The 17,305-nt window shown below is 67.6% G+C and overlaps 2 protein-coding genes across 2 annotated transcripts; one reads left to right on the forward strand and one right to left on the reverse strand.

Moving 5' to 3' along the window:
• Positions 1–561: 561 nt before the first annotated feature.
• Positions 562–7,586, forward strand: EIF3G (eukaryotic translation initiation factor 3 subunit G). Its single transcript, XM_073319030.2, has 11 exons — positions 562–670; positions 1,757–1,803; positions 2,787–2,948; positions 3,031–3,119; positions 3,576–3,635; positions 4,114–4,218; positions 4,496–4,685; positions 6,563–6,670; positions 6,946–7,082; positions 7,204–7,310; positions 7,490–7,586. The coding sequence occupies exons 1-11, from the start codon at positions 651–653 to the stop codon at positions 7,503–7,505; spliced, it is 1,041 nt and encodes a 346-aa protein (XP_073175131.1). The 5' UTR covers positions 562–650; the 3' UTR covers positions 7,506–7,586.
• A 304-nt stretch (positions 7,587–7,890) lies between these two features.
• Positions 7,891–16,368, reverse strand: LOC140900962 (uncharacterized). The gene is given in 20 exon segments (XM_078849709.1): positions 7,891–9,189; positions 9,303–9,477; positions 9,839–9,973; positions 10,286–10,703; positions 11,192–11,253; positions 11,255–11,356; positions 11,522–11,651; positions 11,774–11,852; positions 12,076–12,134; positions 12,137–12,179; positions 12,440–12,459; positions 12,653–12,732; positions 12,734–12,757; positions 13,482–13,558; positions 13,722–13,823; positions 13,825–13,893; positions 14,241–14,291; positions 14,775–14,876; positions 15,180–15,350; positions 16,281–16,368. Coding segments are annotated over 19 exon segments (2,853 nt in total). The 5' UTR covers positions 15,210–15,350; positions 16,281–16,368; the 3' UTR covers positions 7,891–8,094.
• Positions 16,369–17,305: the final 937 nt, after the last annotated feature.

Raw genomic sequence — 17,305 nt, forward strand, 5'->3', positions numbered from 1 at the left:
CGTCTCCCCATTTCGGCTGGGGGGCTGCGGGGCGGGGGGCTGGGGGGCTGCGGGGCGGGGGAGTGGGGGGCTGCGGGGCGGGGGGCTGGGGGGCTGCGGGCTGGAAGTGCCCAGACCAGCCGCATGGCAGCACAGGCCCAGCTCTGCAGGGGGCGCCCCACCTGTGCTCCCTCCCCTCCCCACGGCCAGGTGCGGCTCCCAGCATGCAATGCGGCTCCCCTCCCCCCGGCCAGGTGCGGCTCCCAGCATGCAATGCGGCTCCCTCTCCCCTCCCCCCGGCCAGGTGCGGCTCCCAGCATGCAGTGCGGCTCCCTCTCCCCTCCCCCCTCGCCATGTGCGGCTCCCAGCATGCAGTGCGGCTCCCTTCCCCCCCCGGGGGCCAGGTGCGGCTCCCAGCATGCAGTGCGCCCCGGTGCCGGGCTAACGGCCCGCGGGACTCCATGTCCCAGCAGGCTCCGCGGCTCACGCCGTGCGTCCCGGCCACCCCGCTCCCAGCATGCACCGCGGCGATTCCCCTTCCGGTCGCCAGGGCTGCTTGCTGGGCCCTGCTTCCGGCGACGCTCTAGCCTGGGACTCGCTGCCCCGCGCGGCCTTCCGCTTCCGGTCTGCGCGAGCGAACCAAGTCGGGTCCTGCTGCGCGAGGCGCCGCGATGCCGACGGGGGACTACGAGTGAGGGGGCGGGGGGGGCCCGGGGGCCGGGGTGAGGAGGGGGTCGGGGGGGCTAGGGGGGACTTGGGGGGCGGGGTGAGGAGGGGGAGGGGGGCTCCGGGGGGGCCCCGGGGGGCATGGTGAGGGGGGGGCTCCGGGGGGGCCCCGGGGGGCGGGGTGAGGAGGGGGCGGGGGGGCTCCGGGGGGGGCCCCGGGGGGCGGGGCGGGGGGCCCTGGAGGGCGGGGTGAGGAGGGGATCGGGGGGGCTAGGGGGGACTTGGGGGGCGGGGTGAGGAGGGGGTTGGGGAGGCCCGGGGGGGCCCCGGGGGGCGTGGTGAGGGGGGGCTCCGGGGGGGGCCCCGGGGGGCGGGGTGAGGGGTGGCTCCGGGGGGGGCCCCGGGGGGCGGGGTGGCTAGGGGGGACTTGGGGGGTGGGGTGAGGAGGGGGGCTCCGGGGGGGGCCCCGGGGGGCGGGGCGGGGTGGCTCCGGGGGGGGCGGGGGGGCTCCGGGGGGGGCCCCGGGGGGCGGGGCGGGGGGGCCCTGGAGGGCGGGGTGAGGAGGGGATCGGGGGGGCTAGGGGGGACTTGGGGGGCGGGGTGAGGAGGGGGTTGGGGAGGCCCGGGGGGGCCCCGGGGGGCGGGGTGAGGAGGGGGCGGGGGGGCTAGGGGGGACTTGGGGGGTGGGGTGAGGAGGGGGGCTCTGGGGGGGCCCCGGGGGGCGGGGCGGGGTGGCTCCGGGGGGGGGCCCGGGGGGCGTGGTGAGGGGGGGGCTCCGGGGGGGGCCCCGGGGGGCGGGGTGAGGAGGGGGCGGGGGGGCTAGGGGGGACTTGGGGGGTGGGGTGAGGAGGGGGGCTCCGGGGGGGGCCCCGGGGGGCGGGGGCGGGGTGGCTCCGGGGGGGGGCCCGGGGGGCGTGGTGAGGGGGGGGCTCCGGGGGGGGCCCCGGGGGGCGGGGTGAGGAGGGGGCGGGGGGGCTAGGGGGGACTTGGGGGGTGGGGTGAGGAGGGGGGCTCCGGGGGGGGCCCCGGGGGGCGGGGGGGCTCCGGGGGGGGCCCCGGGGGGCGGGGTGAGGAGGGGGCTGGCGGCCTCTGACTCTCTCTGTCTCTGCAGCTCGAAGCCCAGCTGGGCCGACCAGGTGGAGGAGGAGGGAGACGACGGTGAGAAGCCCCGCCCCCAGCACGGAGCCCCGCCCCCAGCACAAGCCCCGCCCCCAGCACGGAGCCCCCGGCCCAGGCCTTGGTGCCCCCCCATGCCCCCATCACATTGTTCTGCCCCCCGCCCCGGCTCTAGTGCTGGGGTGGAGCCGGTAAATCACTGGGGGAGGCTGGTCCCCCGTCCACCCCCATTAACACTTCACTTGTTGGCCTGTTTAACCCTAAGTTTCCTTTAAGTTGCGTGGCCCGGGAGAGGCGCCTCAGCCCCAGGCTGCTGGGGGGAGAGAGCTGGGGAGGGGGTCCAGTCTCCCTGCCAAAGCCCCGGGGCAGCCTGCACCCCAAAACCCTCTTCCCTCCCCCGCCCAGAGCCCACCCCCACCCAAACCCTCTGGCTCTGAGCCCCCCGCCACACCCCAAACTCCTCATCCGTGGCCCCACCTGACCCTTCTCCCCTAGCCAGAGCCATCACCCCACCTAAGCCTCTACCCCAGCCCTGAGGTCCCCCCACACTCTGAACCCATGGGCCCCACCCCTGCCACACATCACCTCCATATTGGTGCACGTAACACAATTCATTTCGCACGTGGTTGTAAAAAAATTAGAGAGGAACATTAGTTTAACCTGGGCGGGGCGGGGATTAGACACGTTGCTGGTTACGCTGAGATGCTGTAGGGATGAGTACAAGGTCAGCGCCTGCTCAGGGGGCTTTCCCCCACCCCCCAGGGCAGCTCTGCTCCTTGGGCCCCCTTCATGGGGACCTGGTGATTCCCCATTGGCCCCCCACACCCTGTTGGGATGTGAGATTCATGCCCATGCAGTCCCCCAGGGGCTCAGTTGCAGGACTTGAGTGTGCCCTGTACCAGGATGGCAGTGCAGCCTCTCCGATCCCCAGGGTGGGGGGGGGACTTCATTCCCAGCCCTCCACCCCTATTGTTAGCTCAGCTCTGAGACCGCGCAGTGGCATAACAGCCGCTTCCCCTCCTCAGACAAATGCATCACCAGCGAGCTGCTGAAGGACCTCCCCTTGAGCGGGGGGCTGAAGGACACCCCCTTGAGCGGGGGGCTGAAGGACACCCCCTTGAGCGGGGGGCTGAAGGACACCCTCCTGAGCGGGGACCTGAGTGCAGATGTTGAGCTGCTGAAAGCAGGTAAGAGTCGGGACGTGGGACCCTATGCTGGGAACACCCAGTCACGCAGCTGTCTCACCAGCCTCCCCACTTCCCTCTGCAGGTCCCCTCCCATCCCCAAAAGAGCTCATCAACGGGAACATCAAAACCATCACAGAGTACCGGGAGGAGGAGGATGGGCGCAAGGTGAAGGTAAGTGGTGGGACTGGGGAGCGGGCCCCACAGTGCACTGGGCTTCAGGCTGGAATCCTCCCCAGCTCCCGCTGGAAAATCCACTTGGTCCAAGCCAGCCTGTTCCCATCCTGGGGGCAGGATCGCTCCCCACAGCCCCTTCCCCGGGGCAGGGCCGTATATCCTAAGCAGTGGAGCTCCCCTGACTAGGTGGCTTTGTCTGCTTTTCCCTTCCCCTCCGCTTTCTCCTAATTGCAAGGCCTAGCCCCCAAGGAATACCCCAATTGTAGAGCACCCACGTGTGGTGTTCCACCCCATTGGAATGCAGGCACGGCTGGAGCCGGAGCGAAGCAGCCAAGCATGTCTCCAACTGGAGCATCTGGTTGCGGGCCCAGCTTCAGCACCACTCCCCTTGGCACTCCATGACCCCGCCTGCCCCCATGGCACTCAGCGACTGGTACTGTTGTTCCTCTGCAGATCATCCGCACCTTCCGAATTGAGACCAGGAAGGCCTCCAAGGCTGTGGCGCGGCGGAAGGTGAGTGGGCTCCGCACTGGGATAGCAGGGCCACGAGGCGTTAATCCGCATAGGCTGTTCGCCTTGGGGGTAGCTTAGCAGATGTCTATGCAGGGAGCTGGGAAATCCTTCCCAGCCCTGCCAGCTCACCCCAGGGCTCTGCCTCATCCCTCATCTTGCTGCCAGGTCTCCCTTGTCCCTCCAGTTCTGTGTCCCTCCTTCCATCCCCACTGCGCTCCTGGAAGCCCTTTGCCCTTACCCTGGCTTAACCCTCTGCTGGGCAGTGGGGGCTGCTGAGCCGGGGCAGGGGGTCAGAGACAGTGGGGCTTTCCTGGGGCTACTAGGGGCTGGCCTTGCTGGGGCTCCCATGCCTGTGGGGCACTTGGTGTCAGGTCCTGCGAGAGGGGGCAAGGCCCAGGGAAGTGTGTGTGTGCGGGGGGGGGAGAGCATGGCCCCATCAGCTCCTCAACACCCACTGTGACCATTGGCTCTCGCCCAGAACTGGAAGAAATTCGGCAACTCTGAGTTTGATGCTCCGGGCCCCAATGTGGCCACAACCACAGTGAGCGATGATGTCTTCATGACCTTCATCACCAGCAAGGAGGTGAGTGCGGGGGTGGGGGCTGGGCTGGCCAGGGGTCTGGGGGGTGAAGTAGGTCTCTGGGTGGCTAATGGGATCTCGAGGGGACCCAGCGGGGGTGAGGGGCACAGGGCTCTGACAGCATCCGACAGGTCTGTCTGCCCTGGGCTACTCTGAGATGGGGGGGGGGAGCCTTGGCTCGCCGGCTTTGGGGTAGTGGGGTGGGAATGGGCAGGAGGATGTGGGAGTCCCAGGTGGGGAGGGCTTCCTGGGGCTGACGGCCCTGCCCCGTCTGCTGCAGGACCTGAACTGCCAGGAGGAGGAGGACCCCATGAACAAGCTGAAGGGGCAGAAGATCGTGTCATGCCGGATCTGCAAGGGTGACCACTGGACGACGCGCTGCCCCTACAAGGACACGCTGGGCCCCATGCAGAAGGAGCTGGCTGAGCAGCTGGGCCTGTCCACGGGCGAGAAGGAGAAGCTTCCAGGAGGTGCGGGTGGACCCATTCCCCGGGGAGGGCAGAGTCCCTGCACGGGGGTTGAACAGGGCAGGTGGGAGCCCGGGAGTACAGTGGGGGCACTCTGGATTAATCAAGGGGATGGGCAGGGGGAGCAGCAGGGTCTCCCCAATGGAGGCTGAGGGGTAGGCAGGTCCCTGGAGGAGGGGGATGGGTGGGGAGAGCCGGTGGAGGGGAGCGCAGCGGGGGCGTGACTCTGCCCCTTTGCCTGTCTCTTGGTTAAATCGCCCGCCCTACGCACACTCTGACTCAGCTGGGGCTTTGGGGGGTTTGGAGTCTGTTGGAAATCTCGGCTCATGCGTGTATTTCAAAGCCTGTCTGCGCCCTCTCGCTAAGTACGCCAAATGGGTCACCCAGCGTGGGGACTCCCTTGTGCTGGATTCTCAGTATCAGAAAGGCTGATGGATTCTTCTAACCCCCCCGCCCAGTTCCAGTTTGGTCCACTGGGGCGTGCCATGGGGATAGGGAATACCTGGGAGCCGTGCCCCCTCGTTCAGCTTGGCTGCCTTTCCTTCTCTGGGGCTGCTGCTGCTTGCAGTCCATATTTCGCTGGTGGGCAGCTGTTTCCTGCCTCCCCGGCTCCGCTCTCCTTTCAGCTCCTGCAGCCCCCGCCTGGCCAGCTCCAGCTTTGGGGCAGTTTCGCCGCTGCTCGTTTTTATACTTTTTTCGTTTTACTGCCTCACCCAAAATCACCAGAAACCCCCAAGCTGAGGCCAGCTCTGCTCTGAGTCACTTCAAAGCCAGTGCTTGAAGCGTGAGCCCCAGCCCCAGGTGTGTAAATCCTGCGACGGCAGCATGCCGCTCTCCTTGGGGAGCCCAGACCCAGACGCCCTGTGTTACCCCGCAGCTGGAGTGCAGAGGCTCCCTGCTGCCCCAGCCCGCCTGCCTCTCCAGCAGACGTCCTATTCTGCCACTCCAAACCTTGCCTGCCCAGAAGCATTCACTGCAGCCAAGGATCCAGGGGTTGCAGAGCCAGAGGGTGCTGACCCCTTTGTCCCCTTGGATGGATACTGCGGGGCCCCCCTTGTCCCCTTCCGTCATCCCGAAAACCTCTGAAAAGTGAACCCAGGCAAAGCCCCTCTGCCAGCTGCTTATCCTTTGGGGGCAAGCCCCAAGCCTTGGGTTCCTTTGCCCTCTCCGCTGGCTTGGTTACTTCGGTTGCCTTCGAGGCACAGGTCCTTCTGTTGTCCTTTGCTTGTCAGCAAGCTATGGAGCTTTCTCCTCCGCTTGTTAGCCTGGTCCCTGCAGACAGGGCAGTGCCCACCCCTTGGCCTCGGGCAGGCGGGTTGATCTGCTGCCTCCACAGGAGATTTTAAGAACGTCTTTTCAGTGCACACAACTCATCCTATGCAGCCCGACCAGCCAGCGGGTCGCTGGTGATTGTAGAGGTTACAAATGCCGTTTGGGTGCTCCTCTGCCAACTGGCTTCAAGGGCTCTTAGTAGGGTGACCAGATAGCAACTTTGAAAAAACGGGACAGGGGGTGGGGGGTAATAGGTGCCTATGTAAGTCCAAAAGAATGAGACTGTCCCTATAAAAACGGGACATCTGGTCGGTCTTAGGGTCACAGGGTGTGTGCAGCAGGGCCACCCAGTGGTGGCTGAGGGGCAGGCAGGTCCCCAGGGAGGGGGTGCAGTGGGGGCTCCCCAGTGGTGGCTGAGGGGCGGGCAGGTCCCTGGGGAGGGGGTGCAGTGGGGGCTCCCCAGTGGTGGCTGAGGGGCGGGCAGGTCCCCGGGGAGAGGGTGCAGTGGGGGCTCCCCAGTGGGGTCTGAGGGGCAGGCAGGTCTCCGGAGGTGGGGGATGGGTGGGGTCTGGGCACTGCTCAAAGCCCCATGTTTCCGGCTTTCCCAGAACCGGAGCCGGTCCAGGCCCAGCAGAACAAGACTGGGAAGTACGTCCCGCCCAGTCTGCGGGATGGAGCCAGCCGCCGCGGGGAATCCATGCAGCCTAACCGCAGGGGTAAGTGCTGGGGCCTGGTGCCCACCATGGGGCAGGGCTGAGCTGCAGACCAGCAGCCTTTCCACTTCTCACTGCTAGCTTGGAGGGCAGCCTGGACTCAAGGTCCCACCCCCAGCTCTGTGCCTCAGTTTCCCCATGTGCAGTGGGGCCGACGGCACCTCCTGCACGGTGCGTGTGACTCGTGCCGGACAGTTCCCCGCTTGCCCAGCCTGTGGTCCCCAGGGCTCCGGCAGCACCACCCTGCTGGCTGCCCTGACCTGCCCCCCTCTCTCCAGCCGATGACAATGCCACCATCCGGGTCACCAACCTGTCAGAGGACACGCGGGAGACCGACCTGCAGGAGCTGTTCCGCCCCTTCGGCTCCATCTCCAGGATCTACCTGGCCAAGGACAAGACCACGGGGCAGTCCAAGGTGAGGGCGAGGGGGGAGAACCAGGCCGTGCCAGGCACTGTCCCACAGTCCCTTTTTTCTGGGGGTCCCAGGGACTGGAGTGAGCCCCCACCCTGATCTCACCACCTGCTTCCTCCCCCAGGGCTTTGCCTTCATCAGCTTTCACCGGCGCGAGGATGCTGCCCGTGCCATTGCCGGTGTCTCCGGCTTTGGCTACGACCACCTCATCCTCAACGTGGAGTGGGCCAAGTGAGTGCCAGGCCTGGGACGGATGCCGGGGGTCCCCTTGTCGCTACCCCCCTCGGGATCCTCTCTGGCTGCTGCCCCATCTGGGGCGGGGCGGAGGGAGGTTGGAGGGCGTGGGGAGGGGGAGGTTAGAGCTGACCCCTGGCTTCATTCCCATTCTAACCCCGCTCTTCCCCACACAGACCCTCCACCAACTGAGGCCAGCGCCCTGCCAGCTGCTGCTCCAGGAATGGCTGCTGCTGTTGAGAGACTTGGTTGGTAATAAAGGTTCATCCCCGCCGGGCGTGTGGCGGTCTCACTTCCTCCCCCGCCTGCGAGGGGCTGGCAGGAAACTTGGGGTTGCAGGGGCTGCGCTGAGCTGCACGGCTTTATGCGATGCAGCTGGCGGGAGTGGGGGCTGGGCCGGGCCCTTGTCCTGACTCAGCCTCCAGCACCCTGTGGCCATGTGATGGGAGCAGAGCGGGGGGGGGGCGTGGTGACATACACAGGAACCAGGCGGCTCTGGGCCTGCTTCCCAGCCCTTGCAGGGGGGTTGCGGCTGCAGCCGGCCCCAGGACCTATAAGAGAGTGACAGGACACGGAGCAGGGGGCTCAGACTCTGCTTTAATGGCTGATCTCAAAGGAGCCCAGCCCAGCCCAGCCCCCCCTCGTGGGGGCAGGGTGTGTCTCCCAGGCTGGAGCAGCTGCTGTTACCCCGCTGCTCTGCATGGTCGGCTGGCCCCAGGGGGGCAAAGCTCGTCCTGTGGGCCTGCAGCACAATGGTGGGGGGCTGGTTCCATCCCCGGGGTCAGCCACAGGCCTTTAGCGCCATGTTCTCTGCGGGCTGGGCCCTGCACCGCCCGCGGGGGGCCCTGCACCGCCCGCGGGGGGCCCTGCACCGCCCGCGGGGGGCCCTGCACCAGGCCCGCATGCTGTCGGCCAGGGCGGCGTAGAGCAGCGGGTGGGTGCAGATGTTGAGGGTGACCAGGAGCTTGCTGAGCTGGTAGGCGGAGTGGATGAGCAGCACGTGCTGCTTGTCCTGCCTCTTGGCCTGCTGCTGCCGCAGGCCCAGGTTGAGGTTGCGCAGGGTGTGGTAGGGCAGGTAGGAGACGGCGTAGAGAGCCACCCCCACGCTCACCAGCCACCCCACCTGGCGCTTCTCCAGCGGCGTCAGGTGGGGGTTGCGGCAGACGGTGCGGAAGATGGCCCCGTAGGAGAAGAGCGTGAGCAGGAAGGGCAGCCCGCAGCCGAAGGCCGCCAGGAAGAGGCTGTAGGGCAGGTAGCGGGGCAGCTGCTCGTCCGTGGCGCTGCCCAGGCACTCGGTGCAGTTCCCCTGGGGCTGCAGCTCCGAGAAGTAGAGGGTGGGGGCGGAGAGGCCGGCCACCAGCAGCCAGCCGGCGCCGCTCAGGAGCTTGGCGTGGCGGGGCTCCAGCCGGCCATGCACCAGGAAGGGGTGCACCACGCCCAGGTAGCGGTTCAGGCTGATGCAGGTGAGGAAGAAGATGCTGCCGTACAGGTTGCAGCTGAAGAGGAAGCGCTCGAGTTTGCAGAGGGCCAGGCCGTAGGACCAGTGCTTGGGCGGGTAGTAGTAGGCGGCCAGGAAGGGCAGGGAGAGGGCGTAGAGCAGGTCGCTGACGGCCAGGTTGAAGGAGTACACGATGCCCGGGTGCCAGGTGTGCTCGTGGGCCATGAAGCGGTAGATGGCGAAGGCGTTGCCGGCGAAGGCCAGGAAGAACTCGACCACCAGCGCAGGCCACATCTGCTGCTGGAACGAACTGAGGGAAGCGTTGCCTGGTGCTGCCATCCTGGGGCAGAGGAAGCGGGAGGCTGAGTTCGAGGCTCCCTGCCTGCCTCCCCTCCCCCCTTCAGGCTGGATGCTGGCGCAGTGTGGTGTGAAGTGGCCCTAGGGTCCTGGCCTAGGCTGGGAGAGGGGGGAATTTCACAGCTGGGGGGCAAGACCAGGCTGCACCTGCCACATCTGTTCCCCTGCTTGCTGCTGCTGGGGGGGCCCTGGACCTCCTGCCCGCTGGCAGCCAGTGCAGCTTGAACAAAGGTGGTGGGACTGGCCACATGGTGCACCCAGCGCAGCTGCCGTAGCCGGCCCCCCGGATCGTGTTCCCTACCCCCAGGCTGCTGCAGGGCTACTGGGAGCAGGAGCCAACTGCCCCCCCTGGTTTTCTCTGCCATGTCCCTGGGGGAGAGGCGCTGTCATGGTTGAGAACCCCTTCCCAGCATGTGCCTCCCTGGGCCTGCTGCCTGCCACAGAGCCAGAATTGCTCCCCCCACCCCCAAGAAGGCAACTCTGGGCCACCAGCCTAGGGGCCAGTGCCCCCGGCTGCTACACGGCCAGCCCCCGCGAAGTGTCTCCACGCCCACCCCAGCATCCTGCTTTGCTTCCCCCACAGCTGGTCGCTCACGCTGCAACGGAGGGCTCAACTGTGCCCGGGGATGAGGGTTTAGGGACAGAACCATTCCCCTTCCCACCCCTGACCCCATACGCTATGCTATGAATTGCAGCCGTGGCTAGTTGCCTCCCCCTGCCCGCACCTCACCTGGCACTGCCCTGGCCCAGCTCGGTGCTGCTGCCCAGCTGGGGGCAGGAAGCAGTGGCAAGTTCCTTCCTGCTCACAGCAGGCAGCAGAAGCTGCTCCTCCCCTTCCCCCACAGCAGGAGGGCCTTGCGCCACCCTTTCAGGGAGGGGCAGGGAGGGTGGGGTAACCACCCACAGATCCCATCCTGCCCCCAGAGAAGCTCCGAAGTTAGCAGCACTGGGCTTGTGCCTGAGTAGGGTCCACAAGAGATCAGGCTGGGAGGGGAGGGCACCCGCATCTTGGCTCAGAGCAGGGGCCCCCCCCAAACACAGGACCAGCACAGACAGACGAGAGGAATGCAGGGGTGTATTGCCCAGCCAGCCAGCACAGGGCCAAGAGCCCAGGAAATCCAGCACCCACCCCCCAGTCTAGGGACAAGGTTGAGAGTCCTGGAGGGGCTAGTGCCACCCCTTTTTGGGGGCCCTGGGCCTCTGGAGCACCCCCTTCCCCCGGGCTGCCTGCTTCCTCTGCAGTCCCGGCTTCCCTGGCCCTTTGAACTTGGAGCCAGGGACCCTAAGGCCCCGCTTGGTTCCCTGCTGTGTGGGTCCTTTTGGCTTCAGACTCCGTGCTCCTTCCTGCCGCCTGTGGGCCTTGGGGCTCCGTGGGTCCTTCTGCTGGCCAGGCCTCTGTGAGATCCCCGGCTCCCTGGGGCTGCGCTCACCCCTCTGCTGCTGGCCAGGGAGTCTCCTGTGCTTCACCTTGCGGCTGGCTCTGCCTGGCTGGGGGCTGGCAGGCTGCCCCCCAGCCTGGCTGGTTCGGAGTCTCTTGCTGGGCTGGGGGGAGCGCTGGGGCCCGTGTTTCCTCTTAGCACTTTTAGGGAACAGATCTAGAGACAGGGGAGAACCAGAGAGGAGAGTCACAATCCAGGACCGGCAAGGCCCTTTGGGTGGGGAATGGGAACAGCCATAGGGCAGGGGAGATAGGGCGCCGGGGCTGTGAGATGGCCCCAGGCTGGGTTACCAGAACCACCCACCAAGGGATCCGTGCTCCAGAGGTCAGAGCTGGCTGAAGATGGGACCCCAAAACTAGGCTTCAATACCAGCCTAAGCTAGACCCAGTGCAAGGCCACTGCTGCCAGGGGCCAGGCACTGCAATGCCGGGGGGCTAGGCGCAGTCCATACGGCAGGGCTGGGGCTCTGCTGGGGGCCGGGTGCATCAGTGCGTTTACTTTGAACTGAAATCACAGCACACGCTCAGGAAGATTCGCATCATCAGCTGCTCCCGGCATGGAGACTCGGGGGCCCTGGCTCCCCTGTCCCGGGGCCGGTGCCAGCAGCCCAGCTCCAAGCACAGATCATCTGGGTCACGACTCACCTTGGTCAGGCTCCTCGCCCACCTCCTGCCGGTAATATTCCACGTCGTCATCTGACTGGTCCGGCCGGGTCCTGGTCCTCCGGCATCCCAGGATCCTCAGCACCGCTGTCACCATCCTCCCCCTGCTGCTGCTGCTTCCTCTTGATCCCTGCCAGGCTCTGCTTCCTGCCACCCCAAAGCACCAGCGTCGGGCCCCGAGGGGACTACAACTCCCAGCATGCACCACAACCGCGGGGAACAGGGCCGGCCCAGACCCATGCTGGGGTTCCTGGCCCGTCTCCCTCAAGCCCACCCCCATCCTGCCCCAGCGATGGGGGGCCTCCCGCTCACCTGTGGGCCTCCCGCTGCGCCTCCTTGCGCTGCACATCGGCCTCCTGCCGGCAGCGCCGCTCTGCCTTCAGCCGCAGCCGCTCCTCCCTCCGGGCCAGGGCCACCTGGAGCTGCTCCTCCGTCTTGAGAACTGGGGGGGAAGGGGGAGGAGCTCAGTGGGGATGGACCCAGGGATTCGAGCTTGCCACTCAAGGGGCAGGAACGGGAGTCACGTGGGGCCCGGAGGGGGGCCGGGTCGGGCAGGGCACTTACTGAAGCTGTGGTAAAGCACGTTGCCCTGGCTCAACCCTTCCTCCACCTTGATGAGCTGCAGGGTCATTCGGGGACCAATCTGCGAGGAAGGCGACAGAACCCATCAGACCAGGGCCGGCCCCAGGCCCCTGCCCGGTTACAGCTGGGGCAGAGCAGGCAGGGGGTGTGGAGCCCTCCAGCCTCCACGCAGCCCCATGGCCGGATCAGAACGTTTACTTGAAGATCACGGTTCTATCAAGGTCTCTGTGTTCATCACGCCCTGCCAGCCGGGTCCACCCCCTGCCCCTGGCTGCAGCACACACCTCAGTGAGACGCACGGCACTCTGCTGGGCCTTCATGTTCCCCCGGCCCGCGTAGGCCTGGGCAGCTCCAGGATATTGTGGGTCCCGTCCTGCTCGGCCTCACTCTCCGACAGGTTAATGTCCCTGCAGAGAAAACCCAGCCAGTCACAGGACACAACGTGGCAGAGCCCTGCACTGACCCACTAGACACCGTTCCCCTCCCAGAGCCGGGGAGAGAATCCAGGAGTCCTGGCTCCCAGCATCCCCTACTCTCACCACTAGACTCCACTCCCCTCCCAGAGCTGGAGCAGAACCCAGGAGTCCTGGCTCCCAAACTGCCCACCCCGGCTCTAAGCCAATCTCTGCTCCATTGCAGAAGTGCAGCCTCAGAGGCCCCTCCCCTAGCTCCGGCCTGGTGGGCAAGTCCCCAAGCCCCGGGCACTCAGCTCCTGGTTCCCAAGCTCAAGAAGGGCGACATGGGGTGAGCTGCCAGTGGGAGCAGTGGGCAGGGCCGACTCCGAGCCGCCAAGCACTGCACCGCAGCTTGCAGTGTCTCAGATCCCAGCCCGGCCCCCGGCGCGCAGGGCCCAGCGCTCACTGGCCAGCAGCTCACTGATGTCCTCCAGCCGGCTCATGTTGGGGAACTTCTCCTGCAGCAGCTTCTTGAGGCCTTGCTCGCCCCACAGGCACCACCTTCAGGCTGCTGGGGGGAGAGGAGACGGGAGGGGTCATGCACCAGTTCAGCAGGCAGGGGGTCTCTGGGAGCAGGAGGGGCTGAGAGGGACCCAGCTCGTGCACCAGAAGGGCTCAGGAAGGAATCACGGGGCTCAAGGGCAGACAGGACTGAGCAGCTAGCCGGTCTGCCAGCCAGGGTAGCCTGGCAATGGCAGGGAACTGACTGAGGGAGACAGCGCCAGAGGAACTGCAGTGGGATTCGAAACCCAGCGCTCCGCAGCTGCTCCCGGGCTGGCACTTCGCCACGCACTGCACGGCTCTGGTCAGGCCGTAGAGATGAGGGGTTGGAGCCAGCAGAGCAAGGAGCACAGCCCACCCCCGCCACACCCTGCTCTCCCCCGCTGCTGGGACAGGGCCGAGTTCTACGCCAGGCGCTCAGCACCATGCTCTGAGCTGCTGGGGATGCAGGTGACCCCCGGGAAGGAGGAGGTACCACTGTCTGTCAGCCACCCCTGCCGGTTCCCGGCTCGCTGGATGCCTCAGAGCGTTTACTGTAGGATGAAATCACCGAACCATCACAGACTATACCCTCATTGCCAGCATCCAGAGGCGTAGGGGTCACCTGCCGAGACAAGAGCCTCCCTTCCCCTCTCACACAGCCCAGTTGATCTCCCTTGGTGCCCAGCCATGGAAACTCTGAGATAGCGCGTCGTGGTGCTTGGCCCCTGATGGTCCCCAGCGCAGACCCTTACTAGTGCCGGAAGTCCAGGAGCTGGGTGTCCGCGTTGTAGCTGATCAGCAGGCACCGCTTGATGGCGTTGAGGTTGACCTGGGGGCAGAGCCGCACGGCGGTGAGCACCAGAGATGAGCACTAGCCACAGCGGGGCTTCCCCCTACCCCTGCCAGCCCCCAGGGAACCCCATGCTTCCTGCAGCACGGGCTGGGGGGCCTCAATCCTGCTCCCCAAGTGCCTCCTCCCCCCACGCACCCACCTTGTGCACGTTGATGGAGGGGAACATGTTCTGGAACATGGTGGCCATCAGCTTGACGTGCATCTGCTGCAGCCCGAAGCTGTTGAGCACCAGGAGCGGGGTGGTGCGTGAACTGCTGCTCGTGCATGCGGTGGTGCTTGAGTGACGACACCACGTCCTTGATGAGCGAGTACTGGAGGGCGGAGGGAGCGGGAGGTTGGGGCGCTGGCGAGAGGCAAGGGGGGCTCTCGGCTCGACTAGCTGGACCAGGGAGGGGGCCTCACCCCTTGGCATCCCCGGCTTGTGCTCAACAGCGCACGGGGAAGCCAGGGCAGCAGCGTGATCGCTGCGCGGGTAGCATCCCCTCCCCCAGAGGGGACACACGCCCAGCTCTGGCCAGGGACAGACTTGGACACCCACAACCCACACAAGTTGAGCTGGCCTGAGATTTAAGGAGGCAGGAGTAACTGGCCCGCACTAATCCCAAACTAACGGGCGGGGGCAGCTCTGGACCCCCGGCCCAGCGTGCCCAGCACCCACCTGCGTGACTTTGAAGGTCAGTGTTGGGCCTCCGGGGAGACGGACAAGTTTCTGCGGGAGAGAGACAGAGAGACACAAGAGTCAGGGCTGGGCCCGGTACTGAGCAGGCTGCCGTGTCTGCTTCTCTCGCTCTGCCCAGCGGGACGGAGGCATCAGTGCGTTTACTTTGGAACTGAAATCACAGAGCTTGCTCAGTAAGATTTGCTTCATCAGCTGCATCCGCCAAAGGAGACCCCCAGGGGAAGGAACGTCACTGGGACTAGAAAGAGGGGCACCCAGCCAGGCACAAGCCTCCCTGCACCCCAGCTCGGTGCAGTGCCGGACAGTGCCGGCTCTGTGCTCTGGACCGGGCTGTAGGGGAAGGTGGTGGCAGGCACAAAGAGGCTCAAGCAATCAGCAAAGGCCCCAGTAAGACCTTTCCTAGCCATGGGGAGAGGCCTGCCCCTTACTGAACCCAGGGAGGTGTTCCAGCCTGACCAGGCACGGAGCTGGGGGACTGAGGGCTTTCCCTCCGGCCCCCATCGCACCACTTACGAAGTTGACATTGGTGGGGGATTTGGTGAAGACCAGGAAGTGTGTCACGCCCAGAGGCCCCGCCACCGCCACAAAATCCTTCAGGGAGTTCTTCTTCCGCACCTGGAAGACAGCAAGTGTCGCGCTACGCTCACCTCGGGGCTTGCGGCCTGCACTTGGGGGGCTAAAAAGGGGTGTTCCCAGAGACTCTGCTCCCCTCCCAGAGCCAGGAGAGAACCCCGGGGTCCTGGCTCCCACCCCACCTCCTCCCTAACACACGAGACCCCGCGGCCCTCCTGGAGCCGGGACAGAACCCAAGCGTCCTGCCCGCACAGCCTTGAATTCAAAGCCCAGCCTCCGTGGACCGGCAGGCTTCGCGGGACCCCGGGGCGGGGGGCGGCCGGGACCCCGGGGCGGGGGGCTCACCTGTAGGGTGCTGGCCGTGAACGGCTCCATCACCCGCCGCACGTCCAGGATGAGCTGCTGCAGGCTCCGGCCCACGCGCCCGCGGTGGAAGACGAAGGAGTGAGGGACGTTGGCGAACTGGTCCTGAGCCCGCTGCTGGGCGGCCGCCCGTGCCCGCTTCTGGTTCTTGGTCTGCGGGGGAGGGGCAGGGGGTCAGCAGGGCCCCCCACGTCCAGCCCCCCTCGCTCCCCTCCCCCCCCCACGTCCAGCCCCCCGCCACCTGCCCCCCTCGCTCCCCTCCCCCCCACGTCCAGCCCCCGCCACCTGCCCCCCTCGCTCCCCTCCCCCCCACGTCCAGCCCCCCCCACCTGCCCCCCTCGCTCCCCTCCCCCCCAGTCCAGCCCCCGCCACCTGCCCCCCCCCGCCTCCCCTCCCCCCCCCCACGTCCAAGCCCCCCCGCTCCCCTCCCCCCCACGTCCAGCCCCCCCGCTCCCCTCCCCCCCACGTCCAGCCCCCCCGCTCCCCTCCCCCCCACGTCCAGCCCCCCCACCTTCCCCCCTCGCTCCCCTCCCCCCACGTCCAGCCCCCCCACCTCCCCCCCTCGCTCCCCTCCCCCCACGTCCAGCCCCCCCCACCTCTCCCCCTCGCTCCCCTCCCCCCCCCGTCCAGCCCCCCCACCTTCCCCCCTCGCTCCCCTCCCCCCACGTCCAGCCCCCCCCACCTCTCCCCCTCGCTCCCCTCCCCCACGTCCAGCCCCCCCCACCTCTCCCCCTCGCTCCCCTCCCCCCACGTCCAGCCCCCCCACCTCCCCCCCTCGCTCCCCTCCCCCCACGTCCAGCCCCCCCCACCTCCCCCCCTCGCTCCCCTCCCCCCACGTCCAGCCCCCCCCACCTCCCCCCCTCGCTCCCCTCCCCCCACGTCCAGCCCCCCCCACCTCCCCCCCTCGCTCCCCTCCCCCCCGTCCAGCCCCCCCACCTCCCCCCCTCGCTCCCCTCCCCCCCGTCCAGCCCCCCCCACCTCTCCCCCTCGCTCCCCCCCCCGTCCAGCCCCCCACACTCCCCCACACGTCCCTTCCCCCCATCCTGGCCCCTGGTGCTCCCCGCCCCCCGCGGCCCCCCGCACCTTGCCCTCGCGCCCCCATGGCTCCGCCGCCGCGTCCCCGTCCCCACGTGGACACGACACTTCCGGTCCAGCCCGTGCGGCAGCCTCTGCGCGCCGGGCACTTCCGGCCGGTGCCGCCCTCTAAAGGGTCCGGGCGCTTCCGGTACCTCAAGGGGGGCGGGGCTGACCGCCCTGTGCCCCACCCCCCAAGTATCCCTTGTGACCCTCCCCACACACCGGACCCCCCTGTGCCCCCCACACACACTGCACCCCCCACACCTAACCCCCCGTGCCCCATACACCCCCCGTGCCCCCCACAAACACCGCACCCCCCACACCTAACCCCCGTGCCCCATACACCCCCCGTGCCCCCCACAAACACCGCACCCCACACACCTAACCCCCCGTGCCCCATACACCCCCCGTGGCCCCCACAAACACCGCACCCCCCACACCTAACCCCCCGTGCCCCATACACCCCCCGTGCCCCCCACAAACACTGCACCCCCCACACCTAACCCCCGTGCCCCATACACCCCCCGTGCCCCCCACAAACACTGCACCCCCCACACCTAACCCCCCGTGCCCCATACACCCCCCGTGGCCCCCCACAAACACCGCACCCCCCACACCTAACCCCCCGTGCCCCATACACCCCCCGTGCCCCCCACAAACACCGCACCCCCCACACCTAACCCCCCGTGCCCCATACACCCCCCGTGGCCCCCACAAACACCGCACCCCCCCACACCTAACCCCCGTGCCCCATACACCCCCCGTGCCCCCCACAAACACCGCACCCCCCACACCTAACCCCCCGTGCCCCATACACCCCCCGTGCCCCATACAACCCCCCGTGCCCCCCACAAACACCGCACCCCCCACACCTAACCCCGTGCCCCATACACCCCCGTGCCCCCCACAAACACCGCACCCCCCACACCTAACCCCCCGTGCCCCATACACCCCCCGTGCCCCCCACAAACACCGCACCCCACACACCTAACCCCCCGTGCCCCATACACCCCCACTCTGAGATAGCGCGT

The sequence above is a fragment of the Lepidochelys kempii genome, chromosome 20, assembly GCF_965140285.1.
Source record: "Lepidochelys kempii isolate rLepKem1 chromosome 20, rLepKem1.hap1, whole genome shotgun sequence".
NCBI classification, from domain to species: Eukaryota; Metazoa; Chordata; order Testudines; family Cheloniidae; genus Lepidochelys; species Lepidochelys kempii.

Excerpts from the sequence above, each read along its gene's own strand:
- EIF3G (XM_073319030.2), top strand. The coding sequence starts at position 651 with ATGCCGACGGGGGACTACGA. Across the intron at positions 671-1,756 it reads ATGCCGACGGGGGACTACGA|CTCGAAGCCCAGCTGGGCCG; the intron begins GTGAGGGGGCGG and ends CTGTCTCTGCAG. Across the intron at positions 6,671-6,945 it reads CATGCAGCCTAACCGCAGGG|CCGATGACAATGCCACCATC; the intron begins GTAAGTGCTGGG and ends CCCTCTCTCCAG.